The 27,787-nt window shown below is 57.7% G+C and overlaps 2 protein-coding genes across 4 annotated transcripts in view; one reads left to right on the top strand and one right to left on the bottom strand.

The window, feature by feature from the left end:
• The window catches only part of ADGRA2 (adhesion G protein-coupled receptor A2), a 36,520-nt gene extending 14,783 nt beyond the window's left edge, over nucleotides 1-21,737 (top strand). Inside the window, exons 3-20 of one of the 3 annotated variants that reach the window (XM_018041969.1) lie at nucleotides 9,439-9,510; nucleotides 9,759-9,830; nucleotides 9,970-10,041; nucleotides 10,304-10,467; nucleotides 10,810-11,023; nucleotides 11,819-11,983; nucleotides 12,597-12,795; nucleotides 13,270-13,419; nucleotides 13,540-13,701; nucleotides 14,668-14,892; nucleotides 15,074-15,290; nucleotides 15,913-16,121; nucleotides 17,096-17,223; nucleotides 17,493-17,616; nucleotides 18,041-18,186; nucleotides 18,829-18,918; nucleotides 19,113-19,633; nucleotides 19,817-21,737. In XM_018041969.1, coding sequence (XP_017897458.1) covers nucleotides 9,439-9,510; nucleotides 9,759-9,830; nucleotides 9,970-10,041; nucleotides 10,304-10,467; nucleotides 10,810-11,023; nucleotides 11,819-11,983; nucleotides 12,597-12,795; nucleotides 13,270-13,419; nucleotides 13,540-13,701; nucleotides 14,668-14,892; nucleotides 15,074-15,290; nucleotides 15,913-16,121; nucleotides 17,096-17,223; nucleotides 17,493-17,616; nucleotides 18,041-18,186; nucleotides 18,829-18,918; nucleotides 19,113-19,633; nucleotides 19,817-20,373 — 3,487 coding nt within the window. In that variant the 3' untranslated portion in view covers nucleotides 20,374-21,737. Of the gene's footprint in view, nucleotides 1-9,438; nucleotides 9,511-9,758; nucleotides 9,831-9,969; nucleotides 10,042-10,303; nucleotides 10,468-10,809; nucleotides 11,024-11,818; nucleotides 11,984-12,596; nucleotides 12,796-13,269; nucleotides 13,420-13,539; nucleotides 13,702-14,667; nucleotides 14,893-15,073; nucleotides 15,291-15,912; nucleotides 16,122-17,095; nucleotides 17,224-17,492; nucleotides 17,617-18,040; nucleotides 18,187-18,828; nucleotides 18,919-19,112 lie in introns of all 3 variants that reach the window. The other 2 variants (XM_018041967.1, XM_018041966.1) reach the window with 2 other exon arrangements.
• BRF2 (BRF2, RNA polymerase III transcription initiation factor 50 kDa subunit) lies at nucleotides 21,891-26,237 on the bottom strand. Its single transcript, XM_005698825.3, has 4 exons — nucleotides 25,996-26,237; nucleotides 25,246-25,305; nucleotides 24,015-24,336; nucleotides 21,891-23,206 (listed from the first exon to the last, which is right to left on the bottom strand). The coding sequence occupies exons 1-4, from the start codon at nucleotides 26,147-26,149 to the stop codon at nucleotides 22,477-22,479; spliced, it is 1,266 nt and encodes a 421-aa protein (XP_005698882.2). The 5' UTR covers nucleotides 26,150-26,237; the 3' UTR covers nucleotides 21,891-22,476.

Genomic DNA, 27,787 nt, shown 5'->3' with positions numbered 1-27,787 from the left:
GTCATCCTTCAGTCCCAGGAGGGTAGATTTTCTGATGAAGATGAGAAGATGGCCCTCTCCCCCCTACCCCATGCAAACCTATAGTACCCGCAGGGACCTGAATCGCTGCACTGCAGGTGTATTCAAACCACGGTGAAAGTGAAAGTGAAGTTGCTCAGTTGTGTCCGACTCTTTGCGACCCCATAGACTGTAGCCCGCCAGGCTCCTCCGTCCATGGGTTTCTCCAGGCAAGAGTACTGGAGTGGGTTGCCATTTCCTTCTCCAGGGGATCTTCCCGACACAGGGATCAAACCCTGGTCTCCCGCACTGCGGGCAGAATCTTTACCGTTTTGAGTCGCCAGGGGCGCCTGTCAAACCATGGAGGCAGGCAGAGAACAGTGGGACGGGAGTTGGGAGTAATGACTAAATGCTCCTGCCCTGTTAGGAACCACCTAGTCGTCCGCTCCCGAGATATTTCTTGAGCCCCCTCTGTGTGCCAGGCTGCATGCTGGGCATCAAGAATGAACACAGCAGGCCAGGTGCCTGCCCCATGGAACTCACCTGCCACGGACAGGACCCAGAAAATAGCCAAGAACTGAACAATAGATCGGGAGACCAGGAATGCTGCAGAGAAAAACAACCAGCTGGGGAAGGGGGACAGAAAGCACTGGAGTGGAGATGCTATTTGATGTAGTGAGGTTAAGGCCACGCTGGAGGTGATGGAGTTTGAGCGCGTGGGAGGGAGGAAGCTGACCTGCAGGTAGCCGTCTGGAGGCAGAGGCAGAGGCAGCAGCAGGTAGGAAGGCCCTGGGGTCCAGTCTGGCTGGTTTAAGTTTGAGGCGCCGAAAGAGGGCAGCATGACTGGGGAGTGGTGCGAGGTGGGGTCAGATGGAGCCTTAGGTTTGCTCGATGGTTAAAAGTGGAGAGACAGGGTGGTTTCTAAAGTGCCTTCTGGATTTTAAACTCTATGATCCTTGGGTGTGGGCGATACCCACGGTGTTGCAGGAGAAGGAAAAAATATAAAAGAGCCCAGTGACACGGCCATCTGGGCTTTCAGAGGAGGGGAAGCAGAGCGGGTGCTGCGTTCAGCAGGCGCCCGCACTTCCCCGGGATGGAGAGGCAGTGCGGGGCTGGAGGAGCCCAGGGCCTCGAGCCTGGCTGAGCACCACTGTATCAGTCAGCCTTCTGCAGAGAGACGGCACTGAAAGGAGGTGGATGTGTGTGTCTTTCTATAAATAGGCAAAGAAATTAGTCAGTTGGACTTCCCAGGTGGCACTAGTGGTAAAGAATTCACCTGCCAGTGTAGGAGATGCAAGAGCCACAGGGTCAATTCCTGGACTGCGAAGACTCCCTGGAGAAAGAAATGGCAACCTCCTCCAGTATTCTTGCCTGAAAAATTCCATGGACAGAGGAGCCTGGCAGGCTGCAGTCCATGAGGTTGCAAGGAGTCAGACATGTCTGAGCCTGCACACATACATTTAGTTAGTAGTTACATTTTTTAGCTGTGCAGCAAAACTTTCTAGATCTTAGCTCCCTGACCAGGGATTGAACTCAGCCCCATGGTAGTAAAAGTGCCAAGTCCTAACCACTGGACTGCCAGGCATTCTAAGAAATTATTTCTTTATCCACCTGCTAATGCAGGAGACTTCTGTCAAAGTGGATTCGATCCCTCGGTCAGAAAGAGCCCCTGGAGAAGGAAATGGCAACTCACTCCAGTATTCTTGCCTGGAAAATCCCACGGACAGAGAATCCTGATGGGCTACAGTCCATGGGGGTCTCAGAGTTGGATGCAACTTAGTGACTGAACAACAACATAAAGAAATTTACTTTAAGACAATGGCTCATGTAATTGTGTGTGTGCGTGTGCATGCGCTCAGCTGTGTCTGACTCTGTGATCCCATGGACTGTAGTGTTAATTGTGGGGGCTAGCAAATCCAAAATCTGTAGGACCGGTCAGTAGGTTGGAGAGTCAGGTAGGAATGGATGCTGCAGTCTGAAGGCAGAACTTCTCTGGAAAACCTGGGTTTTACTCTCAGGGCCTTCAAATGGCTGGATGAGGCCCACCCATGTTAGCAAAGTCATCTCCTTTATTTAAAGTCAACCAATAGATTCATCAGTAGATGTTAAAACCACATCTTCAAAATACCTCCACAGCAGCACCTAGATTAGTGACTGATTAAGTCACTGGGTGCTATAGTCCAGCAGTCCCCAACTCTTTTAGGTACCAGTTTTGTGGAAGACAAATTTTCCACGGACAGGGTGGGGGGTGGTTTCTGGATGATTTACATGCATTACATTTATTGTGCACTTTATTTCTATGTAGTGGCAATCTCAGGATATTCCACCTTGATTTTAGGGTGAGGGTTTATGCTCCTATGAGAATCTAACGCTGCCACCGCTGATCCGAGAGGAGGCGGAGCTCAGGCAGTAATGCAGGTGATGGAGAGCAGCCATAAACACAGATGGAGCTTCAGTTGCTCACCTGCCGCTCACCTCCTCATGTGCAGCCTGGTTCCTATGGGCCACGGATTGGTACCAGTCTGTGGCCCTGGGTTAGGGACCGCGGCTACAGTCTGACACATAAAGTGATCATCACAGTCACTCCCCAGAGGTGGAGAGAGGCCCTGGGCCCTGGTCCTGGAGATGCTACTGATCAGGTCAGCAAGGGCCTGGGAATCGCTGACAAGGTAGGCAGGCGATTCTCATGCTCGTCGGGGTTGGGAACCAGCGGACCAGATGACCCCTACACTGTGAGCCTATTCATTGCAAATGAGACGCCATGGCCTGGTGTGCAGTTGGTGCCAGGAAACACTGATCTCTCTGTCCTCTCGGACTGGGCCGTCCAGGCTGCCTTGGTGAATCCAGTGGCAGCTTCACATCCCACGGGCCGGGCAGCAAGTCCGATAACTCAGTTACATAACTCCCATAATTCAAGTCCTGTAACTCCACCTGGTAACTCAGTCTGTGCTGCTCCAGAAAGTGCCAGAATTGCCTGCCCGTGCCAAGTGCCCCTCTGGCCTCTGCGGATGGGTGGGGTGTAAGGGGCCCCTGTTTTGCAGTGCAGAGCCCCGAGGTAGGAGAGTGGACACAGAAAGGGCACCCCAAGGGAACGTGCCTGAGACGATCCCATGGGTGGACCTGTGGCCCAGGGAGGGGTAGGGTGGGGTGGGGTGGGGAGACACACCTTTATCAGCTAGGCAGGCTGGACAGGAGAACCTGAAATAGCTTGGCAGAGTTCAAGGATAGTCCAGGCCTGCGGCTGAAGAGCCCAGACTTCTGACGCCCTGCCTCTGAGCCCCATGGCCCACTGCCCCTCAGCGTGGACTAGACTGTTGTCCAGGGGAAAGACCTTTGGGTGAAGGGACGGATGATGAAAGGGCACAGGACTTTGCCCTGGAGTGAAAAGAGACTGGGATGGAATTGCCCCTCCATCCTTCACCTTCCGGGTGCCTGTGCAAGCCGTGGGCTTCTCGCATGGATCAAGGGGCCAGGCGCGGCTCCCTGATGGGCGATCACGGAGGTAAGAGGCTCTCACCCAGCAAGACAGCAGGGGGACACTTCAGGCTCTCAGTACAGGTGGTCCCCTGCTCCTCAGAAGAGTTATAAGTGGCAAGATGTCACACCAGCCGCTCCTGATCGCTTGATTCATCCGCAGCCCCCAGCCCCGGGCATGCGGTGGTGGAGACGAAGTGTCTGCGCGAAAAGGTCTCGCCGGCGATCGGATCATTTCTCGGGTCCCGCGCATCTCCGTGCCTTCAGCAGGGACCCGGCCACCGGACTTTCCCAGCAGACCCAAGCGGGCCACGGGGCAGACAGTCCCCCCGGGGGGTGGGGTGAAGGCCGAGGGAGCCCCGGACTGGGCGTGCGGGCCTGCGTGTGGGTCCGCGTGGATGCGCGCACGGCCCCAGTGGCCTGAGCACGCCTGGAGCCGAGGGCCCGGGGTGGGAGCCTGGAGCCGAGGCCCGGGATGATTTGTCGTTGCCTAATGAGATTAATGAGCCCCGGGGGCTGGTATGCGGCGGCGCTGGGGCTCTCATTAGACGCGGATGTTCACGGGAACGGTGGGGGGCGGGCGGGGGGCTGAGGCTCCCCAGCCAGGTGGCTTCCATTAATCTATGGGCGGGGCCGGGGGCCGGGCTCTGGCGTACCCCCCTCCCCCACTGCCCTCCCGGCCGCGCGGCCGCCGGAGAGGAACGCGGTGCAGAGGCTGCCCGAGGGCCCGAGCAGGGAGGCTAATGGGTCCGGGGACAGCCCTCCTGCTCGCTGCTGTAGGCCCAAGGCCTGGCACGGGGTATGTGCTCCATAAATACCTATTGGATGAGGTCAGAGACAAGAGGGGCCCGGGGCGCGCGGGTGGGAGGGAGCCTCGGACCGTCTGGGTTTCCCTCCTGGCCCCCAAGACCTCTGCCTTTCCCCGCCCGCCTCCCCTGGACAACCTCTGTACCTGCAGGGGTGTCGTACCCACTCCGCAGCCAGCCCTCCCCCCCCCCCCCCCCGGCCCACTTTCTAAGGAACCCTGAAAGTCCTGGAGGGCCCAAGGGAGCTGCTCTGCGGCCTCCAAACCTATAATTTGGTTTTCAAACCCACAAGCAGGGAGGTCTGTGGGGGCCAGAGGGAGCCAGCTTCGTGCTGCCCCACCCTGTCCGAGTGTGGGTACACACTCACACACATACACACACACACTCAAATACATACTGTCATACAAGCTCACACACTCAGTAGTTTAGTGAGACCTAATTTACATACCATAACGTTCATCCGTTTAAAGGGTAAGATCCAGTGGTTTTTGAGTACACTTACAGCTATGCATTCATCATCATAATCTAATTTTAGAACATTTTCATCATCCCCTAAAGCAACCTTGAATCTTAGCAATCACTTCCCCCATCCTCCACCTTCTGTATTTCCCAGCCCTGAGCAAACGCTGGGCTTCCCAGGTGGCTCAGTGGTAAAGAATCCGCCTGCTAATGCAGGAGACTCTCTGGGTCAGGAAGATCCCCTGGAGAAGGAAATGGCAACCCACTCTAGTATTCTTGCCTGGGAAATCCCATGGACAGAGGCACCTGGAGGGCTACAGTCCATGGGGTCCCATAAGAGTCGGACACAACTTAGTGACTCAAACAACAAGTAACTACTAAGCTACTTTCTGTCTCCGTAGATTTGCCTGGACCACACCGTATGTGATCTTTGGTAACCGCATTCTTTCAGGAAGCATAGTGTTTTCCAAGTTCATCCATATAGCATGTATTAGCCAAGTTCATCCATATAGCATGTATTAGCACATCATTCTTTCAGGTTTATTTCATTATTATCTTTGGCTGCATTGTGTCTTAGTTGTGGCACACGGGATCTTTGTTGTGGTGCGTGGGCTTAGTTAACCCACGGCATGTGGGATTTTAGTTCCCTGACCAAGGATTGAACCTGTGTCCCATGCATTGGCAGGCAGGTTCTTAACCACTGGACCACTAGGGAAGTCTCTACATCATTCTTGTTTTATGGCCAAATACTGTTCCATTGTATAAAGATACCATATTTTATTTCTTCATAAGGTGATAGACATTTGCGGTGTTTCCACTTGGGGCTTATGAATAGTGCTGCTATGAATATTCCTGTGTATGTTCTTGTGTGCGTGTGTGTTCACTTCTCTTGGATGTGTGCCAAGGAGTGGAATTGCTGGGTCATGTAGGGCTTCCCTGGTGGCTCAGTGGTCAAGAATTCGCCTGTTAATGCAGGAGACACAAGTTCAATCCCTGGGTCGGGAAGATCCCCTGGAGAAGGAAATGCAACCCACTCCAGTATTCTTGCCTGGGAAATCCCATGGACAGAGGAGTCTGGCAGGTTCCAGTCCATGGGGTTCCACAAGAGTCAGACACAACTTAGCATCTAAACAACAAGACAACAACAAACAATGGTAGCTTTAACTGCCAAGCTGTTTTCCAAAGTGGCTGTGCCATTTTACACTCCCATCAATAACATATAAGGATTCCAATCTCTGTTTTTTAAATTATAACCATCTTAGTGGACAAGTATTTCCCTAATGGTGTTGAGCACCTCTTCATGCATTCATTGGTCATTTGATTTGCAAATATTTTCTCTCATCCCATGGGTTGCCCTTTCTTGGGTGATATACTTTCAAGAGCAAAGCTTTAAAATTTTCAAGTCCAACCTATCAATCGATCTGCTGTTTTATTGCTTGTGCTCACACAGTCTTACACACACAGCTCCTTGAGCTCCTTTTTCCCAAGAAGGGTATAGGGTGAGATTTGTTCCCAGGAGTCCCCTGCCCCCAACTTCTGCCATAGGGGGATCCTGCTCCTCCATGTGGGCACAGATAGGGGGAGAGGGATATGTCTGGAGGCGGGGAGCCTGGTCTGGGTTAAGCGTGGTGAGAGGGTGGAGAGGGAGGTTCCACACATGAGCTGCCTTTTCTCCAGGTTCCAGGACCAGGGAGGGCCCTGTGGAAGCAGACAGGGGTGGGAGATTACAGAAGGATGCACATCATGGACGAGTCCGTGCGTCCTTGTGACCTCACCTAAGAGATGAAGGGGTCGGATGAGAAAGACCAGAGCAGGGGTTTGTAACCTGGGTTCCACGAGCCTCTGAAATCAGGTGCATAGTACTGGGGGGTAGTGTATTCTTCTGGGGCGGGACTCCATAGCCTGCAGCAGATACTCAAAAAAGGATTCCGCTCAGCCAGGAAGGTGCTGAACCACCAACCAACCGGTAGGGGCCTCAGAGGCCCACAGAAATACCCAAGTTCTACCTGAGCATCTCCTCCTACCACTTGGGAGGGTACAGCCCCAGAGCTGTGCCCCTACCTTGGGGACCAGGAGGCCTGAGCTGCTGGGGGTGGAGGGGGGCAGCCCGCATCGGGCTATCAGTTCAGTGCAGGGAGCTGCCCCTGACCCTTGCTCCCCTCCCCCTGGAGAGGACCGGGACTGGTAGATCCAGGCCAACTCTGAGGGCACTCTGTCCGAGGGCTGCCTTGCCCACCCCGGAAGCTGCTCTGCGGGTGTGAGACTAGGGGGTCAGGACTGCAGATACTCGCTGGAAGCTCCCCTTTCTGAAGGCCCTGGTGGCTGGCGGGGGCTGCAGGAAACCCGGGGCAGGAAGGGGCTGGGCCCAAGCCGCCTGCCTTGCTCCCATCTGTGGAGCATCAGTGGGGCAGCTGGGTGGGGGTTCTTGGGGGGGGCAGGGAGGAAATGAGAATAAACACAGTGAGCAGAGGGGGAAGGGGCGGGGGGCTGCGGCCGGGCCCCTTGGCAGCCCATGAAGGGAAGTGACACAATGAGGAATGTGTTTCCCCCGCGCGGGGTGGGAGGCAGAGCCCTGAGAACGGCCAGACCCCCAGAGGGGCCAGGGGGCACAGGCCGAGCTGCGGGCTGTGCGGGTGGGGCTCTGGGCAGCAAGGGGGGCGGGGAGCGGGCAGGAAGGGCAGCTCGGGGTGGGGGCCATCCCCATCTCCAGACTCCACCCTGGAGGAGCCTTCTGGGCCCTGCGTTCTCGCACATTCCCTGCCTGCGCCCTGGGGGTGGAAGTCACCCCGTGGGACCCACCCTGGTGGCTGCCTCTTCTTTCTCAAGGGGCGCAGGGTTAGGAGGCCAGGTCCTCGGTGGGAGAGGGCGAGGAGGTGTGAGGCCCCCGGGCCAGGGGCAGGGCTGGGCAGGGGACATGTTCCATTTCTCTGTGTTTGTCTGTCTCTCTCTCTTTTTATGTCTTTGTCTCTCTCTGTTATTGCCTGTCTCCATCTCCCTGTCTCTTTCTGTCTGTGTCTGTCTGACTCCATCTCTCTGTCTCTCTGTCTCTCTGTCTCTCTGTCTCTCTCTCTCTCTGTTATTGTCTGTCTCTCTCTCTCTCCCTCTCTCTCTGTCTCTCTCTGGGTGTTTTTGTCCCCAGCTGGGCTGGCCTGTGTGAAAACAGGCCCCTTAGTGGGAAGGCGCCTCCCCATCCTGGACACCCATTTCCTCTCCCCCAGCAGGGAGCTGGCTCAGTTAACCCCCTCCTGCCCAGAATCCAGAGGTGCCCCCGAGGCTTTGGCCTGCAAAGCCAAGAGCCCCTTCCTGGAGCTGGGGCTGGGGGTGGCCAGGCCTTAGAAAGCAGGTTGGCCCCACTGGCCGAGCTAGTTCAGTTACTCCAGGAACACCACTGCACCCCCGGCCCCCAGCCATGCTCACCTCTCTCCTGGGCGTTCCGGGGGGCCTGAGAGGATACTGGAGAGCAGGAAGCAGAGTGGAGAGCCTGCAGCCCCCTCCCAGTGGGTAGTGAGGCCTCCTGGTGGGGTCTCTGTGAGCCCTGAGCCTGTGCTGGTTTGGTTCAAGAAAGACCCAGGTGGGCCTCGGGGATCGTAGGCAAGAGGCTGGTCCGGCCAGCCCCTCTCCCGCTGCTGTGACTGCACAGAGGATGCGGTGCTGACGCAAGCCAGGGGCCAGCCCTCACCTTGGTGGTCCCAGAGGGCTGCCGGGCCTGGTGGGGGTGCTGGGACCAGGTGGGCACTGGCTGGTCCCCAGGGATGGCCTCTCCAGTTTCTGCCGCCCCTCTGGGACGTGACGGAGGGGAGGGAGAGTGACACTCTGGCCCTGCGGTTAAGTCTGAGCCGCAGACTCGGCCACCCTGCAGGTCACTCCTCCTGGGGGGTGCCCCTTGGCCCTGGGGAGCCCCGGGGGCGGTCACCATCTTTCCTTCCATCCAGTCTGTGACCTGCTGGAGGCCAGCCTGAGGTGACACTTCCCCTGGCGCCTTCTGTCTGCACTGGGGGCTCCGAGGAGACCTGGCGGAAGCTGGCCCGTGGCCCCCGTGGCCTCAGCTTCTCCAGCTGAGGGCTGAGGGGTGCGGCCGGGTGATGGATAGCAGGCAGCATCCCGCAGCAGCCAGCCAGCCGGGGACTCTTCCTCACCTGCCAGGAGGAGAGGGCCACAGGATTAACTCCAGAATACCTCCCTGCAGCCAGGCTCGAGGAGACTGTACCTTTGTGTGGCAGATCCCCGTGGTCGGAGGAGGAGCCCGGCGGGCTACAGTCTGTGGGGTCACAGAGAGTCGGACACAACTAGGGGACTGAGCGCGGCACGGCAGCCCACAGAGGACTGTCATGCCCGTTTTCAAATGATACAACAGCAGCCCTGAGAGATGGAGAAACTCGGGGCAGCTCGTGGCAGCTGGGGCCTCCTGACACCAAGCTCGGGGCCCTCCCCTCCCATTTCCACAGGGTTTGCCGCCTCGTTCGTCCATCCAAGGCCCTTCTGCACCCTCCCTGCGCTGGTCTGACCTGGGAGCCGGGGAGGCCTCGGGCACCCATCTGAGGGGCCAGGTCCTTCAAGCAGCCTCCTGGCCGCCACTGAGGACACCAGGGATTTCGAGGGCAACGGAGACCCCAGCCCCGACTAGGGCAAGAGCTGCCCACCCAGGTGGGCCGTGTGCCCCCGAGTGGGCGAGGTGTCAGGGCCCTCCGCTTGTCTTCCGCAGGGACCTGAGAAACAACGTCATCAGCACGGTGCAGCCCGGCGCCTTCCTGGGTCTGGGGGAGCTGAAGCGCTTGTGAGTGGTGTGTCCTGACCACCGTGCCCCCAGGCCCCGCATACCTGAAGGAGGTCCCGTGGATCCCAGTCACCCACCGTCCCTCTTCACCATACATACGGGGTGGGGGGGCAGACGCTTCATGCCCCAACCCCATCCCCTTTTTCTCCGCTCCCCACACAAGCCCCAGCCTCACACGTGTGTCCCTCATGGGTGGACCCATGTGCTGCCACGTGGCCAATGTGCTGAGGGTCTGCGTGTCTCTCCAGGGACCTCTCCAACAACCGGATCGGCTGTCTCACCTCCGGGACCTTCCAGGGCCTCCCCAGGCTTCTCCGGCTGTGAGTGCGGGGCAGGGAAGGCCGGGGCAGAGGGTGGGGTGTGAGGGAAGGCTCCCCAGACCCTCATGGGCCCTGCATTCTAAGGGCTCACCCCCAGCCCAGGGAGAACCTAAGATCCCGTCTCCCTGTTCCACTGCAGAAACATATCTGGAAACATCTTCTCCAGTCTGCAACCTGGGGTCTTTGATGAGCTGCCAGCCCTTAAGGTGGTGTGAGTATCCTTTCCCCAGGCCCCTGCTTCCTTCCTCGGCCAGGAGGGGGACACATAAACACTGCAACCACGTGGCCAGCCTTCTGAGGAGGCGGGGCAGACGATGGGCTGGGCGAAGCCCCACCGTCTGCGGTGATGCAGGGCGCAGGCTCGCACGCAGAGTTTGCCCTCTCCAGCCTCAGTCTCTCCCTGGGGCTCCATCCCCACCCCGGGAGCCCAGGGAACCCCTCTGCTCTACCCTGGGTCCCTCCACCCTCTGCAGGGACTTCGGCACCGAGTTCCTGACCTGCGATTGCCGCCTGCGCTGGCTGCTTCCCTGGGCCCGCAACCGCTCCCTGCAGCTGTCGGAGCGCACGCTCTGTGCCTACCCCAGCGCCCTGCATGCCCAGGCCCTGGCCGGCCTCCAAGAGGCCCAGCTGCGCTGTGGTGAGCTGACCCGAGCCCTCAAGGCTCCCGAGGCGGGGGGCTTGGTCTCCAGGGCGTCCTCTCCCTTAGACCCCACTGGGGACCCGTCCTCCATCTGATTTTCTAAACTTCCTGGGGGAGCGCTGCTTGGTTCATGTTTTTCATCTGGTCCCACCTCTTGGGGTGACAAAGCATGCTATGGAAAGATGCACTTTTACTCGTTCAAAACCTGCCTGCTCCTCTTTTCTGCTTTAATCTCTGGAGACACTCCAGCCCCCTTTTTCTGAACTAGGGTGGGCTCCAGACAGAGGGGCCTGGTCCTCACCTGACACTCAGGCTCACTCCCGGTGTCCTCGCCCACAGAGGGGGCCCTGGAGCTCCACACACTCCACCTCATCCCATCCCTCCGCCAAGTGGTCTTCCAGGGCGACCGGCTGCCCTTCCAGTGCTCGGCCAGCTACCTGGGCAACGACACCCGCATCCGCTGGTACCACAACCGGGCCCCCGTGGAGGGCGACGAGCAGGCGGGCGTCCTGCTGGCTGACAGCCTGGTCCACGACTGCACCTTCATCACCAGGTACAGGCCCTGCAGCCCCTTCTCAGCCCAGAGCACGGGCAGGGGGAGCCAGAACCCTCACCCACCCACCCACCCCCGAGAGGAGCTGGTCTGCTCCTGGGAATACCTGTGGGCGCGTTTATGCAGATCCAGAACTAAGTCAGACATGGTCCTCGTGAGGGATACAAATTGAATTGTTGTTTTAGTCACTAAGTCATGTCCGACTCTTCTGCAACCCCATGGACTGTAGCTGCCAGGCTCCTCTGTCCATGGGATTTCCCAAACAAGAATACTGGAGTGGGTTACTGTTTCCTTCTCCAGGGGATCTTCCCGACCCAGGGATCCAATCAGTCTCCTGCAGTGGCAGGTGGATTCTTAACCACTGAGCCACCTGGGAAGCCCTACAGATTGCCTGATAGGAAAAAAGCTGATTAAATCTGACATTTCTTCAGTACCTTTACAAGGATACAGAGGGTCTCACCTGTATTGTTGGACTTGCTCTCTGCAAACGTCTTGCAAGAGAGGCTTTATTACCTCCATGATGAGGGTGGGGAGATTGAAGCCCAGAAAAACACTATCGTAAGGCCAGCATTAAAGGAGTATGAGCCTGTACCCTTGGCTCAGAGCCTGGGGGACTTCCTTGGTGATCCAATGCCGGGGGGCCCAGGTTCCATCTCCGGTGGGGGAACTAAGATCTTGCATGATTCAACTGAAAAAAAAAAAGAAAAGAGCTGGCACCCGGCCGCTCAGGGAGGGTGGCGTGGCCGCCAGGAGCGCCTCCAGCCAGCCCTCACCCGCCTGCCCACCCGCCCGCAGCGAGCTGACCCTGTCTCACATCGGCGTGTGGGCCTCAGGCGAATGGGAGTGCTCCGTGTCCACGGTCCAGGGAAATGCCAGCAAGAAGGTGGAGATCGTGGTGCTGGAGACCTCGGCTTCCTACTGCCCCGCTGAGCGTGTCGCCAACAACCGCGGGGACTTCAGGTTTGGGACCACCCCTGGCCGTCCCCCGCTCCCCACCCAAGCCTCTGCGATGCGAGTGAACAGTGCCCCCACCTGCTCTAAGATGGAGAAAACACTTCCTCTTGTCATTCAGCTCCGAGTCCCGTTGGTGTGTTTAGAGACCATATATCCTTTTGTATAAAATCACCCTTCAAGATGTGCTGTGCAGAACAAACAGGGGTTTGGGGTTTTTTTGGGGGGTGGGGGGGCGGCAGTTGCTTCCCTACGTGGATAGTTGACAAAACTCTCCCATGAGAGATGTCACATTTTAATATCCCAGGGGCCTCTCCCTTAGTCAGGACAGGTGTTATTCTCCCATCCTATAGTTGAGAAGACTGAGGCCCAGAAAATATAAGTGACCTGAAGTCAGGACTCCAAGGCCAGCCTCACAGCAGTGACAGCACTGTCCCAACAAACACAGCTTAAGAACTCAGGGGGAGCTTGGGAAGCCCTTGAAGTCCAGTCCACACGGCCTCTTCTGGACCCTGCCTCCAGCTCCCAAGGGGTCTGGCCTCACAGTTGTCAGGGCAGGGAAGGGACGGACCCTGGCCCTGAGGAGCCTGGGTCATCGGCAACTCTCCACCTCTGCCCCCAGGTGGCCGCGAACTCTAGCTGGCATCACAGCCTACCAGTCCTGCCTGCAGTACCCCTTCACCTCGGTGCCCCTGAGCGGGGGAGCCCCTGGCACCCGAGCCTCCCGCCGGTGCGACCGCGCTGGCCGCTGGGAGCCGGGGGACTACTCCCACTGTCTGTACACCAATGACATCACCCGGGTGCTCTACACCTTTGTGCTGGTGAGGCCGGGGCGGGGGTGGAGGCCATGGGGAAGGGGAAGGGGAGAAGCTGGCTGGCCCCACGGGGCTGGGGCCCCTGTGTCCTTGGGAGGCACGGCGAGGAGCCACAGGGCCAGCGCTGTGTCTCACACTCATCTCCTTTTCCTGGGGATTCAGACTCCCCAGGGCCACACTCGGGACGGGAGGGCCACCCCGATCATCTTTGTCCCCCAGTACAGCAAGGTCCGCCTTAAGAGGAAAGCGTGAGGTCATCCCATTGTCCTTAGGGGTGGCGCAGCTGGAGGGTGGCCCTGAGTCGTGCAGACCTCTCTTTACATCTGCCTCTCCCATCGGGATCAGACTCAGGCGTGGGCAGGACCCTGCTCCCCAGGCCCCATCGCCGAGCGACAGCCCAGAGAAGGGGGCTCCTGGGGGGCATTTTGGGGGAGAAGGAGCCAGATTGGATGGTGTCCTTTCCTCCCCTCTCCAACTCAGATGCCCATCAACGCCTCCAACGCGCTGACCCTGGCCCACCAGCTTCGAGTGTACACGGCCGAGGCCGCCAGCTTCTCCGACATGATGGACGTCGTCTATGTGGCTCAGATGATCCAGAAGTTTCTGGGTTATGTTGACCAGATCAAAGAGGTGAGATTCAGTCGGGCCTCTGGGTCCCTTGGAAGTCACCCACCCGCCTTCAACTGCTCAAGCCTCTGTCGCCCCAGCCCTGCTCCTGCCCGCCGTGACTCCCGCCCCTCCTGCCCCCAGCTGGTTGAGGTGATGGTGGACATGGCCAGCAACCTGATGCTTGTGGACGAGCACCTTCTGTGGCTGGCCCAGCGCGAGGACAAGGCCTGCAGTGGCATCGTGGGCGCCCTGGAGCGCATCGGGGGAGCTGCGCTGAGCGCCCACGCCCAGCACATCTCCGTGGTACCGTGGGCCAGCTGGGAGGCCGCCCCAACCGGGGAGGCACAGGGAGGGGCCTTAGAGGTGACAGGGGTCAGCCCCAGCCCTCATCATCCAAGTTCAAGTGTGGGCCGGGCGTGTGCCCGATTTATCAAGAACCCGAACATGACTAGGGTCCCATCCCGGTCATGTGGCATCAAATTCCAGCTTGTCAGGGGCAGTGCAGAGGAGAGGGTAGGCCAGTGACACCACAGCAGTTACCCAAGGCTTCGTGCGGGGAACCGAGTTGAAAGGCTGTGTCGTTGTTTAGTCACTAAGGTGTGTCCGACTCTTTGCAACCACATGGACCGTAGCCCGCCGGGCTCCACTGTCCATGGGATTCTCCAGGCAAGAATACTGGAGGGGGTTGCCATTTCCTTCTCCAGGGGCTCTTCCCTGCCCAGGGGTTGAACCCACCTCTCCTGCCTTGGCAGGAGGATTCTTAACCACTGAGCTACCTGGGAAAACCCTGAGTTGAAGGGCTAGACGGATGGAAACACACAAGAAGGGGCAAGGAGGAGGAGAAGAACCAGGAGGAGGGTTTGGAAGCAGAGGGCAGCACTGGGATCGAGTGGGACCTAATGGAGACTTCAGATCCCCAAGAAGAGGGGACGTGTCCAGTGAAGGGTGGGGAACTATTAACAGTCAAAAAGGAGGCCACCACATCTTCTCTGGGCACCGGGGCTGGGGGGATACGAGGAGGTGGCACATGGCCCCTGCTCTCCGGCTTAGCTGGGGCAGGAGGACCAGGGCGTGTGGGGAGCTGAGCGGGCTGCAAGGTGGGGGGTGAGTGAGCGGGAGGGAGGGCGGAGCAGCACTGGGGGGACTCCACAGCCGACTCGGGGCTCCCAGGCCCTGGGCGACGGGCAAGGGACCAGGGGTCGGTCGGAGCAGGTCTGTGGTCTCGAGCAGGAGCAGGCCAGGAGAGGGTGACGGGGTCCCTGTCCCTAGAACTCGAGGAACGTGGCCTTGGAGGCCTACCTCATCAAGCCACACAGCTATGTGGGCCTGACCTGCACGGCCTTCCAGAGGCAGGAGGCGGGCATGCCCGGCACGCGGCACGCGGGCCCCGGTCAGAGCCCGTCGCCGGAGCCGGAGCCCCTGGCCGACCAGCAGCTCCGCTTCCGCTGCACCACCGGCAGGCCCAACGTGTCTCTGTCAGCCTTCCACATCAAGGTGGGCGCTGGGGAGGCAGGGTGCTGAGCAGGTGGGGGGCGGGTGGGAGGCGAGGTGCCTAGAGGGGGCAGGGGGTGTGAGGGGATGCAGGCAGGGGAGGGGACACGTGGAGATGGCCCTGGGGGCCAGCAGAGTCCCGGGGACCCCAGGCGTCTCTGAGGAACTCCCGTGTCCCCCCCAGAACAGCGTGGCCCTGGCCTCCATCCAGCTGCCGCCCAGTCTGTTCTCGACACCCCCGGCGGCCCTGGCCCCTCCGGTGCCCCCAGACTGCACCCTCCAGCTGCTCATCTTCCGCAACGGGCGCCTCTTCCGCACTCTGGGCAACACCTCCCGCCCCGGAGCCACGGGGCCTGGGAGGAGGCGCGGCGTGGCCACCCCTGTCATCTTTGCGGGGACCAGTAAGGGCCTGCGCCCCGCCCTACACCACTGTAGGGGCGGCCGGGCCCCCGCCCTGCCTGGCCTTGCCCTCACCCCTGGAGGCAGGGGACGGTGGCTCCCGCACCGTTTCTGAGGACGATGCTGGACAGGGGCGTCCCGTGAAGGAAGGGATGGGTGGAGAAAAGGCTCCAGGCACCCAGGGTTTCACATCCCAGACTCGTCACATTTCCGAAGGGCTCCAAGCACAGACCTTCCACCCGCATGGGCCTCCCTCTCCTCCCCGTCATCACCTGGTGCCAGCTGCCCCCGCAGGGTGCCTGCCCTCCGGTATCCTCCCTTCACTCTGGCTTTTGCTCCCTTGGTGTCACCTTCCCCCTTCTTGTCCCCGACCCCGAGTCCTCCCTTCCTAGCCAAGTCACCACTCCCTTCCTAGCCAAGTCACCACGACCCCTTTGGCACTAAGGAGGGCCACCAGCTCGCCGTGCCTTTGTTTTGATTCATCCTTGCAGCTCCCCAGTTAGGCTGAGGCTCCGGGGTAGGGGGCGGGCCTGCATGTGGCATCTAAGTCTATCCCCCAGGTCCCCCCAAGCCCCCACACACCCACCCAGGCCTGAGTGGACCCCCATCCCCTTCCCACCCTAGGTGGCTGTGGCGTGGGGAACCTGACCGAGCCAGTGGCTGTCTCACTGCGGCACTGGGCTGAGGGGGCCGAGCCCGTGGCGGCCTGGTGGAGCCAGGAGGGGCCAGGGGGGCCCGGGGGCTGGCGCTCTGAAGGCTGCCAGCTGCGCTCCAGCCAGCCCAACGTCAGCTCCCTGCACTGCCAGCACCTGGGCAACGTGGCCGTGCTCATGGTGAGCCGAGTGGGCACTGGGGGTGGAGGGTGGCGGGGCACCCTGACCGCCTGGGGCCACAGGGAAATACGGAAAGAATGGTGGCCTGATCGGGCCTCGTGATGGGGAGGACTCGCAGGGACCTGTCCCTCTGGTCTGCCCCACACCTCTTCATCTCGCAGGAGACAGGGAGGTCCTCAGGCCCTCTATCAGGAAAGTGAACATGTTAGTTGCTAACTTGTGTTTGATTCTTTGCGACCCCATGGACTGTAGCCCGCCAGGCTCCCCTGTCCATGGGGATTTTCCAGGCAAGAATACTGGAGTGGGTCATCATTCCCTTCTCCAGGGGATCTTCCTGACCCAGGGATCAAACCCAGGGGCTCCTGCATTGTGGGTGGATTCTTTACCGTCTGAGCCACCAGGGAAGCCCCAGACCCTTTTGTGGGGGGAAAAAAAGGAAAAAAGCCCCACAGCCTTTTGGGGGGGAAAAGGAAAAAAAGAAGATAGACAGGGAGGTCTTCTATTCCCATGTCTAGAGAGATGGCTCAGGAACCACCAGGGGGGGGTCTCCACATCCTCTGACACCCAGGTTGTTAAAGTGAAAAATGAACCTGGGCATGTCTGCCCTCTGTCCCCCTCCCCGCCCAGCCCTGTCCAGCCCCTCACCTCCTGCACTACACTTCGTAGCCCGAACTCCCGGATCCTGAGCAGGTGTGTGGCTGTACCATGCATAGTACCTTCTTTCTCTTTCCTCATCTCTGATTTTCAGGCTGAGAACCTGCAAAGCTCCCAGAAAGGCAGGTCAGAAATGCCACCTAGACCAAATGTGGTGGTGCTTCCATCTTTGCTACCCGGATAGCAAAGGGCCAAAGTTGGAGCCCAAGGCTGACTGGGCTTGGGAGGGGAGAACCGGCCTGGGGGACCGGGCTGGACCCCACAGAGGGGCCTCGCGGCCCCTGGCTTCCTGTTGCTCACTCCCTGTCCTGTCTTTCCAGGAGCTGAGCGCCTTCCCCAGGGAGGCGGGGGGCTCCGGGGCGGGGCTACACCCCGTCGTGTACCCCTGCACGGCCCTGCTGCTGCTCTGCCTCTTCTCCACCATCATCACCTACATCCTCAACCACAGGTGAGCTCCTGCAGGGGGAGCGGGTGTGCGGGGAAGGCCAAGCGGGTCGCTCAGCCCTGGTGAGTGTCCCTTCCCCAGGCTCCTGCCCAGCATTTCCTGCAAGCGTTCTGAGGTTGAAAAACACGTCTGGGGCTTAAGGTGTCTGTCCCGTTTCACACACGCACACCAAAGTCTGCCTTCTTCTCTTCGACTCTACTGGTGGTCTTGAGGGCCCAAGGGCCCGACCTTGGGTTGTGCGGTCCACTAACTTGAGACTGTTTCTGCGGCAGCTCCATCCATGTGTCCCGGAAGGGCTGGCACATGCTGCTGAACCTGTGCTTCCACATGGCCATGACCTCTGCCGTATTTGCGGGAGGCATCACGCTCACCAACTACCAGATGGTCTGCCAGGCGGTAAGCAAAGGAAGGGCTGGGGTCTCCAGGATGGGTGCCATTAGCCTGGGCACAGAGGAGGGAGGCACACAGGCCGGAAATGGGAGTGGGCCATGGGCTCCAGCTCCACGGTTCTGAGTCCAGCCTTGTTTTGGAGGGCGGGGGGTGAGAAGCAGAGACACTAGGAGCAGGGGTGAAGTGCAGGGTGGGGGGCCTGCGATGGAAGAGCAGTCGGGGACGAGGCCGGTAGCAACGACAGCCACCCTGACGCATGGAGAGCCCTGGGCTGGAAGTAGAGAGGGTAACAGCAGGAACGCAACCCTGGGGAGGGTCTGGGTGGAGCTGGGGGCGGGGCACGTGGGAGGCAGGGGAGAACACTGTAGGGGCTGAGGCTTCAGGGTGGCCGGCCCGCCGGCCCCCCAGCCCTCAGCCCTTGACCCCACAGGTGGGCATCACCCTGCACTACTCTTCGCTGTCTACACTCCTCTGGATGGGCGTGAAGGCCCGCGTCCTCCACAAGGAGCTCACCTGGAGGGCGCCCCCTCCACCAGAAGGGGACGCTGCCCCGCCTGCCCCCCGACCCATGCTGCGGTAGGCACTTCCATCTGTCAGCTTTGCGGTGGGGAAGGGCTCCGGGGGTGCGGGAAAGACATCAAAGGCTGTTCTCCCAGGGTGGATGCGGGGTGGATCCAAGGTCCTGGGAGATCACACTCCCAAGACACAAGAGGAGGTGGGGGGCTTCCCTGTCAGTCAAGTGGTTAGGACTTGGTGCTTTCACTACCATGGCCTGAGTCCGGTTGCTAATTGGGGAACTAAGACCCTGTGGCCATTAAAAAAAAAAAAAGGCAGGAGAGGCAAGGGCCTAGGTGGCACCAGGTTTGCCCAGTGCCATGGAGGGGGTGCCTCCTTGGGGTTTTGAGGCATACCACAGCAAGGAAGTAAGCAACTTTGCAGGGCACTGGGCAGGGATCCTGGGAACCAGAGCGGCACTGGGTTCTGTGCTGTTTAGAGGGACAGAAAGCAAATCTGGCCTCTGTCTCTTAGAGCAGTCTTGGCCAAATCCCTTAGGGACCTATGACCTGCCCTAGAGGGGCCTTGCATCCCTGGAAAAAAAAACTCGAACACGACTTTCCGGGGAAGGAGAATGGGGCGGAGACCCCTCGGTGAGGGTTCTGAGTACCAGGTCCCCTCCTTGTTCCCCATCTCTCTGACCCCCAAACCCCCTCTCTCCAGGTTCTATCTGATCGCGGGAGGGATCCCACTCATTATCTGTGGCATCACGGCCGCTGTCAACATCCAGAACTACCGGGACCACAGCCCCTAGTGAGCGTCTTGCCCCCGCCACTGACCTCCCTGCTTGGCGGGGTGCCTCCTACTCCTCATCACGAGGGGGGGGTGGGGGTAGCACCCACCTGCCCAGCCAGTCACCCAGCCCCAACCCCTGCATGTGGCCCGAGCCGCCTCCCCACCCACCCGGCCTCGGGGCCCCACCTCATACACGCCGTGTCTCCCCGCAGCTGCTGGCTGGTGTGGCGCCCAAGCCTAGGCGCCTTCTACATCCCGGTGGCTTTGATTCTGCTCATCACCTGGATCTATTTCCTGTGCGCAGGGCTACGCTTACGGGGTCCCCTGGCACAGAGCCCAAAGGGGGGCACCGGCCGGGTCTCTCTGGAGCCAAGGGAGGAGCTGAGGGGTTCCACCAGGCTCAGGAGCAGCGGCCCCCTCCTGAGTGACTCAGGTTCCCTCCTGGCGGCTGGAAGCACAGGGATGGTGACGCCCGGGCCCCCGGAGGACGGCGACGGCCTCTATTCTCCGGGAGTCCAGCTGGGGGCGCTGGTGACCACGCATTTCCTCTACCTGGCCACGTGGGCCTGCGGGGCGCTGACGGTGTCGCAGCGCTGGCTGCCCCGGGTTGTGTGCAGCTGTCTGTACGGCGTGGCGGCCTCCGCCCTGGGTCTCTTCGTCTTCACCCACCACTGTGCCAGGCGCAGGGACGTCAGGGCCTCCTGGCGCGCCTGCCGGCCCTCGGCCTCGGGATCCCGCGCCTCCCCGCGGGCCGTGCCTGCCGGCCCCGAAGACGGGTCCCCGGTGTTCGGAGAAGGACCCCCGTCTCTCAAGTCGTCCCCAAGCGGCAGCAGCGGCCACGCGCCGCCCCCGGGGCCCTGCAAGCTCACCAACCTGCAGCTGGCGCAGAGCCAGGCATGCGAGGCGGAGGCAGCGGCCCGCGGGGAGGGGGAGCCCGAGACCCCGGGTCCCCGGGCCGGCCTCGGCCAGCGCCATCCCAATAACCTGCACCACGGCCGCCGGGGCCACAAGAGCCGCGCCAAGGGGCACCGCGCTGGGGAGGCCGGGGGCAAGAACCGGCTCCGGGCGCTGCGCGGGGGCGCGGCCGGGGCGGCCGAGCTACAGTCAAGCGAGAGTGGCAGCCCGCACCACAGCCCGTCCGAGAGCTACCTGGGCAGCAGCCGCCACAGCCCGGGCGCCGGGCCCCGGCTCGAGGGCGAGACCGCGCTCACGCTGTCCGAGGGCAGCGACACGAGCGCAGCGCCGCCCCCCGAGGCCGGCCGGCCGGGCCAGCGCCGCAGCGCCAGCCGCGACAACCTCCGGGGCGGCGCGCTGGAGAAGGAGAGCAAGCGCCGCTCGTACCCGCTCAACTCGGCCAGCCTCAACGGCGCTCCCAAGGGCGGCAAGTACGATGACGTCCCCTCGAGCGGCGCGGAGGCGGCCGGCGGCGGCTGCATGAAGACTGGCCTCTGGAAAAGCGAGACCACCGTCTAGGGTGGGCGCGGGCGCCGCTTCGGCACGAGTTGGCCGTGCGGGCTCCTGACCCCGCTTCTCGCGGAGGGGCGGGGGGCGCCCCAGAGACGTCGATCGGTACGCCCCCAGGTTGGAGTGGAGGTGCCTCGCTGCACCTGGGCTCTCCAGCTGTAGTCCTGGAGGCCGGGGGAGGGAAAGGCGCAGGCCCACCACTACGGGGCGGGCCCCCCCGGCGTAGCGACAGACAATCCCTGGACCGCGGGCGGGGTAGGTTTCCGTCCCGGCCCAGGCCGGTTTTCGGCAGCACCTGCCATCCAGGCTTGCGGGCTAAAGTCCTGCCGGTCTGCGGTGCGACCGAGAGTGGCGGGGACAGCTCGGGCGGGCCCCTTCTAAGGTACACCCGCCTCACTGGCGGCATCCGCCTTACTGGGAACACTGTGATGGAGCCTGAGTGAGGCGTTCTTGCCTAACCGCCCTCCTCTTAAGTCTCCCCTCTGTGCCCACACCCCAGAGCCTCTCTCCCACCCCGACTCTGGCTAACTAGGGAGCCTAGCAGATGAGCCAGGTGACCAGGACAAGCCAGAGGGAACAAGGTGCTGCTTTTTGGAATTAACTATGCAAAAGGAGAAGGCGGGCCGCGTGAAAGGCAGCTGGGACCAACCAGCTCTCTGGAAGGGAGGGGGCAAGTGGAAGGAGGGGTACAGGATTAGGGCTGCAGGCCATTCCCACAGGACCGGGACAAGACCCACACGGGAGCGCTCAGGGGGCATTTCAGGACAAAGCTAAGGTCTTACACCTAAGACGCTGACTGCCAGGTACCTGGGGAGGACAGCAGAGCTAGTACTTCGATTTGGGGCTGAAGGTAGTCCTGCCTCAAACCTAGTCCTACTGAAAAAAACGCTCTGAAAAGGGGCACCGCTGCCAGGCTTCAGGTGGTGCTGGAAAAGCATTACTGTTAATGGCACAGCCTTCCACCTCCCAGGGACTAAGAGGCCTCCCCACCTCCACGAGGCCAGACAGGAGAATCATCAATGATCTGATGTCTAGGTCCATATCAGAAACCTTCAAAAAAATAAAACCAGCTTCCTGCCCCACTGAAGCCCAAACCAAATCCCCAAGGCAAAGGGTAGGATCCCTGCAAATCACCTGGGACCTGTGCCTTCACTACTTTTAAACTCCAACACTCATATTTTCCCCAACCTAAAGAGCAACCACCAGCCTTTGATTACCGCACATGACCAAAGCGGAGGGAAACTCAGCCCAGTCTCCATATCATTCCAGCCTGATAGCCAAGGGGAGAGCAGACAGACAGGGGAAAGGGAGAAAACCCACACGCCCTGAGATGGATCCTGTTATTTATGCTTGCTGCACAGACAATATTAGAAGAAAAAAAAAAAGGCAAAAAAAAAAGCTTCATATTATTCTTCCACGTATGCTGGCTGCTGTTTACATACCCCGCCAATGCCTTAGCACTGGAGAGCTTTTTGCAATATGCTGGGGAAAGGGGAGGGAGGGGATGAAAAGTGCCAAAGAAAACATGTTTTTAAAAGCTCGGGTTTTATACAATAGAATGTTTTCTAGCAGATGCCTCTTGTTTTAATATATTAAAATTTTGCAAAGCCCTTTGAGCTATGACCTTACTCCTCCACCCACGGTCCTTTTGTGATGAGAGAGGATCTTTAACACTGTACACATAAGCCCACAGGGTCTGTGAACAAACACAGGGCCGAGGGTTGCTCAGTTCCCATCCTCTGAGGGCTGGTAATGCTGGGAATACCCACGATCCACACCAGCATAGGTTCCACCAGCCCCGCGGCAGCCATGTATCCAATCCAATCCAGGAGCGGAAGAGCCCCTGACGCTGCCCCAACAGCCCGAGAGAAAGCCAGCCCACAGAACCTGGAGGGAGGCAAGCCGCTCTCTTGGACCAAGGGATGGGACTCTCTCCAACCCGGGCGTCCCCACGCTCCTTCTGACTTCACCTCTGGGATGCACAACCCCTCTTGGGTCCCTTAAATCAGAATGGAAACACCCGAGGGCTTGTGGACAGTGATTCCTCTGGCTGTATCAGGCCAGTTAGCAAGTCATCAGATGAGGGGAAGCACCCTCAATGCCCAATGTGCATCAGGTGGGGTTTGGAACACTCTGGGCGGCTTGTCTAGCTGCCTGGGCCTTCTGGAAGTCCCTAATTTCCTGAGGGGTACGCAAATACTGCTCGATTTCACTATCAGAAATGTCCTCATCTCCAGTGACCGTGGAGACAGGGGGGATGGGGCAGACTCGCTTTGGGGGCTTCAACATGCAGGGTGGGAGGAGGAGGGCGGGGCTGGCGGGCCGCTTGCCCGCAGGCAGCTCTAAAGAGCTACTCCCCACATCCCCATCTCCCAGTCCTTGCCCCTGCCCCTGGCCCTGCGGTTCCTTCTCCCCAGCATCCATCTCAGCTGTTCCGTCCCGAAAGGCCTTGCGGACCAGCATGTGGCGGTGCTGGAGGAGGTCGCCGATGTGCTTGACCACAGACCGTTTGTCAAGCTTCAGAACCTGCAACCAGGGCAGCTGCTCGGCCATCCGCAGCAGCACAGCCAGCAGCTCCTGCAGGCGGGAGGAAGCGGGGTAGGGCAGGTCTACATTTGCCAATTTACAAAATCGGGCAAGGGAACAGGTCAGCCGATCTGAAGGCCGCAGGGACTGCCACGCCAGGAAAGTGGCGGCAGTGATGACGGGCAAGGGGTGCCGCCCAGTCACCAGCCACGTCTCATCGGCCAGCTCCACCAACTGCAGTGTTCGAGACAGCATCTTCTCTTTGTCTTCCACGTACTTGGCTGGCACAGATGGGGAGGCTTCAAACAGCTTGAAGCTGAAATAACCAAAATGAGGGTCTGGTCTCAGTACCTCAGGGAGACAGCTCTTTCAAAGCGCAGAAGATAGGCAAGCTATGCTAGTCTTTCAGGAACACACAAGCCTGCTGGGTAGCAACTTTATTCAGGTACCAAGAGAGATCAGGGAGAGTCTCCTGCAGGAGAGGTGAAGGGCAAGAGAGTGCGGAAGGGCACTAACGTCTACTGACAACCCTGCCCGCCCCACCATCAGCCCTCATTCTGAGTGAGTGCTTTACAAAATGTTCTTTAATCTACTCAACAGCCTGTTACGTGCATTTAAGAGTCGAAAAAACTTGCCCACAGTCATCCACCTTAGAAGTGACCAAGCTTCAAACTCAAGGTCATTCGACACTGACAGCCTTTGCTTTCTACCATATTTGTCAGAACAAAAAGAAAAGAACACAGCTACTTATTAAATAAAAAAATTAACTTCTAACTCCAGCTCTGTCAGTTTGCTCATACTCTTTCAGCTCTAATCACACACAATGTGATCCTGCTGAGGCAGGGCTGTGGCATTTAGTCAAGCAGGCCTGAGTGGTAGAACCCAGAAGCCCCATGCCAAAGCTGATACTTAACCCTCCTACAGCATCAGGCTGCTATGACAGCGAAGGGGTTTGAAAATGATACAACATTCTAGAAACGTAAAATGGGATTCACCCGACCAGCGCCAGGCATAGGAGGAGAAGTCCATCCTCGTAGAATGGACTTGGTCAAAAAGAGACAGCCAGAAGTAAAAGGATTCAGGTCTGAACCCATGCCACCCCCGTGTCTCCCCCAGGCAGGTACCTGCTACAGTAGGTCTTTACCAGATCCACCAAGCACAGAGATGGCACATCCAGCCCCAGGAGCTTCACTATCTGCATGTAGGTTCCAGAAAACACATCCAGATCTGCATACAGCAGGGTGCAGATGGTCCCCATGGTCAGGGGCCAGTTACGCTGCCGGCAGGTGATTAGGACGCAGCAACCAGCCAGCACCTCCTTCTTCTGCAGCCTGGCTGTGCGGATGCCAGCGAGCTGGTGTGCCTGTTGGTAGTAGGCAACTGCCGTGTCCTCAAATGTTGGTGGCAGCTGCAGCACTCGACAGAGGTCTCTCACTCGGCGAAGACCTAGGAAAACCCACGGCAGGAGTTAGAGACATTTCCAACAATATGTTAACAGGATCAGACAACTGGATTGAGTGGGGTTTATCCCAGGGATGCAAAGATCAGTGTGATACACCACATGAACAAACTGAGAATAAGCCATATGATCATTTCAATACATGCAGAACAAGTTTTTGATAAAATGCAACATCCATTTACAATAATAATAATAATAATAATATCTCCAGAATGTGGGTCTAGAGGGAACAACATATAATAAAGGTCATATACGACAAACTCACACTAACATCATACTCAATGGTGAAAAGCTGAAAGCATTTCCTATAAGATTAAGAACAAGACAAAGATGCCCACACTCGTCACTTTTATTCAACATAGCTTTGGAAGGTCTAGCCATAGCAAACAGAGAGGAAAACTAAAAGGAATCTAAATTACAAAGGAAGTAAAAACGTCACTTCATATCATGTTTGCAGATGACATGATATTATACGTGAAGGAGTCAAAGGAGCTCCCAGCAAGTTCTGTTAAACTCACCTCAGATACCACATGCACAAATAATGGACCTTTCTACAATGATAAGAGTGACACTTGGTAAGGCCATTGGAAAAGCACAAAGACATTTGTGGAAAGAAGTCAACACTTCAGTGCCTCATCTTTTGGAAGCTGGTTTGATTTGTGACCAAGCTTTGACCTGGGTTCCTCGAATCTACCTCAAACATACGCAAGCAGACTTAAACCTTCCACCTAACTGCTACCTCTCTTAGAACCACCTCAATCCTTTATTTCTAATTACCATTCTCTTCTTCTCTACCTTTACATAATAATGCTGAAAACAGAAAAGACAAGCAGACGAGCTGGACCATAAGGAGAATTTTCTTTAAAGCCACTGTGTCATAAAAGGTAGATTCTCACCTCGTTGCTGGCTTCGACTAACTTGTTCGTTTTCCCCGGTGCTTCGAGAATATGTTACTTCTGTAAGATAATGGACAAAAAATAGCTTGTTTAGTCTCTATTCACCCACCCCTGCCCTCCCACCACACAAAACCAGGGAGCAGAATCCAAATCATCAAATATCCACTCCCCAGCTCACAGAAGGTGCTCATCTTTGCAGGTAAAAGGTCCATCTGGTTTTCTATAACCACAAGCAGTACCAAATACACAGAAAGCTTTAGAAGATTAGGACTAGCATTAAAGCAGTTCCAAGTGTTCCAAATTTCCAGCCACCCCTCCTGTACATTCAATTCAGGCAATTTTCCTGCCTGTAGATTTTGAGGGCTGCACTGGTCAGGGACTTTGAACACAAATGAAAAAAAGAAAAGTAAGTTTTTGCCATTTAGTTTTCAAAACTGCTTCGGGGTAGTAGTATTTCCCGCATTCTCACAACACTGACCTATTGATATAATGCTTCCAAATAGGCAAATTAGGTAAATTCAGTGGAACTTTGTTTCTCTCTGTTTCATTTACTACATGTAACAGATATGGTGCTAAGAAAACAGATAATGGCAGCCCCTGATCTGCAGTTCACTCGTTCACTTTCACTGTTTTCTCCCATATCTAAGTGTGCTCATGACAGGGAGACGGCAAGAGATAAGAAGCATCTGACGTCAATCCCTCCATCGCCCCAGGCTGTATCCATGGCCTCCGAAAAGCCCTCACAGGTACCTCGGAGATTGCCCTCGTCACTGAAGGTGGTCGTAAGAACGCCCTCGGTGACCACGCAGCCGCAGTCGGAGCACACCAGCTGGTTCTGGGAATAGTGCGAGTCTTCCACTAGCTCAGCGGAGCCGCAATCGGGACAGCGGCCTCCACCCGACATCGTACAAGCGGTCCAGAGCCCAGGCAGCTAACCGCCCCTACCGCCCACAGCAGCAACTGTGCCGAAACAGGAAGTAGGAGCGGAGTCTTGTATGGTTGCACCTTCCTCTTCCGGCCAGCGTAACAGCCGAACTGTAGGTACCTTCTCCGCGGCTTCCGGTCCGTTCCTCTGCGGACTCGGGTAGAAACGTGATCGAGGAAAGGAGGTTCCTGGTCTGGACTGTATCTTCGGATTCCCCGCCATCTGTACTTAGTTTGAGGTTGGCTGTCTAGGCTCTTGAGTGAGCTTTCTACCGCTGTGGACGCGCGTAACAAACAAAAAACTGTTGCCAGCCACAAACAATTCTTTCTAAAGCGCCAAGGGTATCGCCGACTCTCCTTTTTCTCTTCAATTCAGTTTAGTTCAGTCGCTCAGTCGTGTCCGACTCTTTGCGACCCCATGAATTGCAGCACGCCAGGCCTCCCTGTCCATCACCAACTCCCGGAGTTCACTCGGACTCACGTCTATCGAGTCAGTGATGCCATCCAGCCGTCTCATCCTCTGTCGTCCCCTTCTCCTCCTGCCCCCAATCCCTCCCAGCATCAGTCTTTTCCAATGAGTCAACTCTTCGCATGAGGTGTCCAAAGTACTGGAGTTTCAGCTTTAGCATCATTCCTTCCAAAGAAATCCCAGGGTTGATCTCCTTCAGAATGGACTGGTTCGATCTCCTTGCAGTCCAAGGGACTCTCAAGAGTCTTCTCCAACACCACAGTTCAAAAGCATCAATTCTTCGGCGCTCAGCTTTCTTCACAGTCCAACTCTCACATCCATACATGACCACAGGAAAAACCATAGCCTTGACTAGACGGACCCTTAATAAATGTTGATTCTGGCCATAGTACAAAATTTGTGGCCTAAAAGGGAGAGTAGTGTATTGAGAGAGCAGGAAATTGTGTTCTTTCCAAAGCAGCTTCCCTACAAGCACGTTGTTTCCTCTCTTTGCAGAGTGACAACCTGGGAGGCTTCCAGAGACTAGGCAAGAAATGTCTAAGGGAGTTGGAGAGAAAAACTATGGAGGTTAGTGAGGCCCTTGGCAGTCTGAAGAATTTAAGCAAATTGAGATGTTTTTAAAACCTTAAGCTTTAAGATGCTCCAAGATTCTAGCTCCGAAGTTCCTGGTGTGGTATAGTATAGATCAAAGAATCAAGCAAAAATGTGCCTCTAGTAATGTTCCAGAAACCAAGCTCACAAATGAGAGATTTTGTATGTCATGTTTGAATATAACATAAGTGTCAGCAAAGAGGATGTGTTTTCTCATAAGTAAATCCCAATTGCACTCATCAAGAATAAAGGTTTTCAGGAATTCCCTGGTAGCCTAGTAGTTAGGACTTTGTGCCTTCACTGCTGAGGGCCCAGGTTCAATCCCTGGTCAGGGAACTAAGATTCCACAAGCCATGTGGTGTGGCATAAATACATAAATAAATAAATGTTTTTTAACACTTTAAAGTTTTAGAGTCAATTATGTTTGAAAAATAAGACAATTGAGTTAAAGTTACAAAGAACTGTGGCCAGTCCCTCTGACTCCAAGAAAACAGACGGGCGTTATCACAGCCTGTGCTGAAAGTATGTGGGGAATTTCTGCTTCTCTGTTTGATCTTG

Source organism: Capra hircus, chromosome 27 (genome assembly GCF_001704415.2).
Source record: "Capra hircus breed San Clemente chromosome 27, ASM170441v1, whole genome shotgun sequence".
Classification (NCBI taxonomy): Eukaryota; Metazoa; Chordata; class Mammalia; order Artiodactyla; family Bovidae; genus Capra; species Capra hircus.
Note: the sequence above shows the minus strand (reverse complement) of the source record. Positions and strands in the feature narration are given on the sequence as shown.

Coding starts and splice junctions, on each gene's coding strand:
- BRF2 (XM_005698825.3), bottom strand. CDS start 26,149: ATGTCGGGTGGAGGCCGCTGTCCCGATTGCGGCTCCGCTGAGCTAGTG. Junction 25,306..25,995: donor TGACGAGGGCAATCTCCGAG/GTACCTGTGAGG, acceptor ATTATCTTACAG/AAGTAACATATTCTCGAAGC. Junction 24,337..25,245: donor TAGTCGAAGCCAGCAACGAG/GTGAGAATCTAC, acceptor GGGTTTTCCTAG/GTCTTCGCCGAGTGAGAGAC.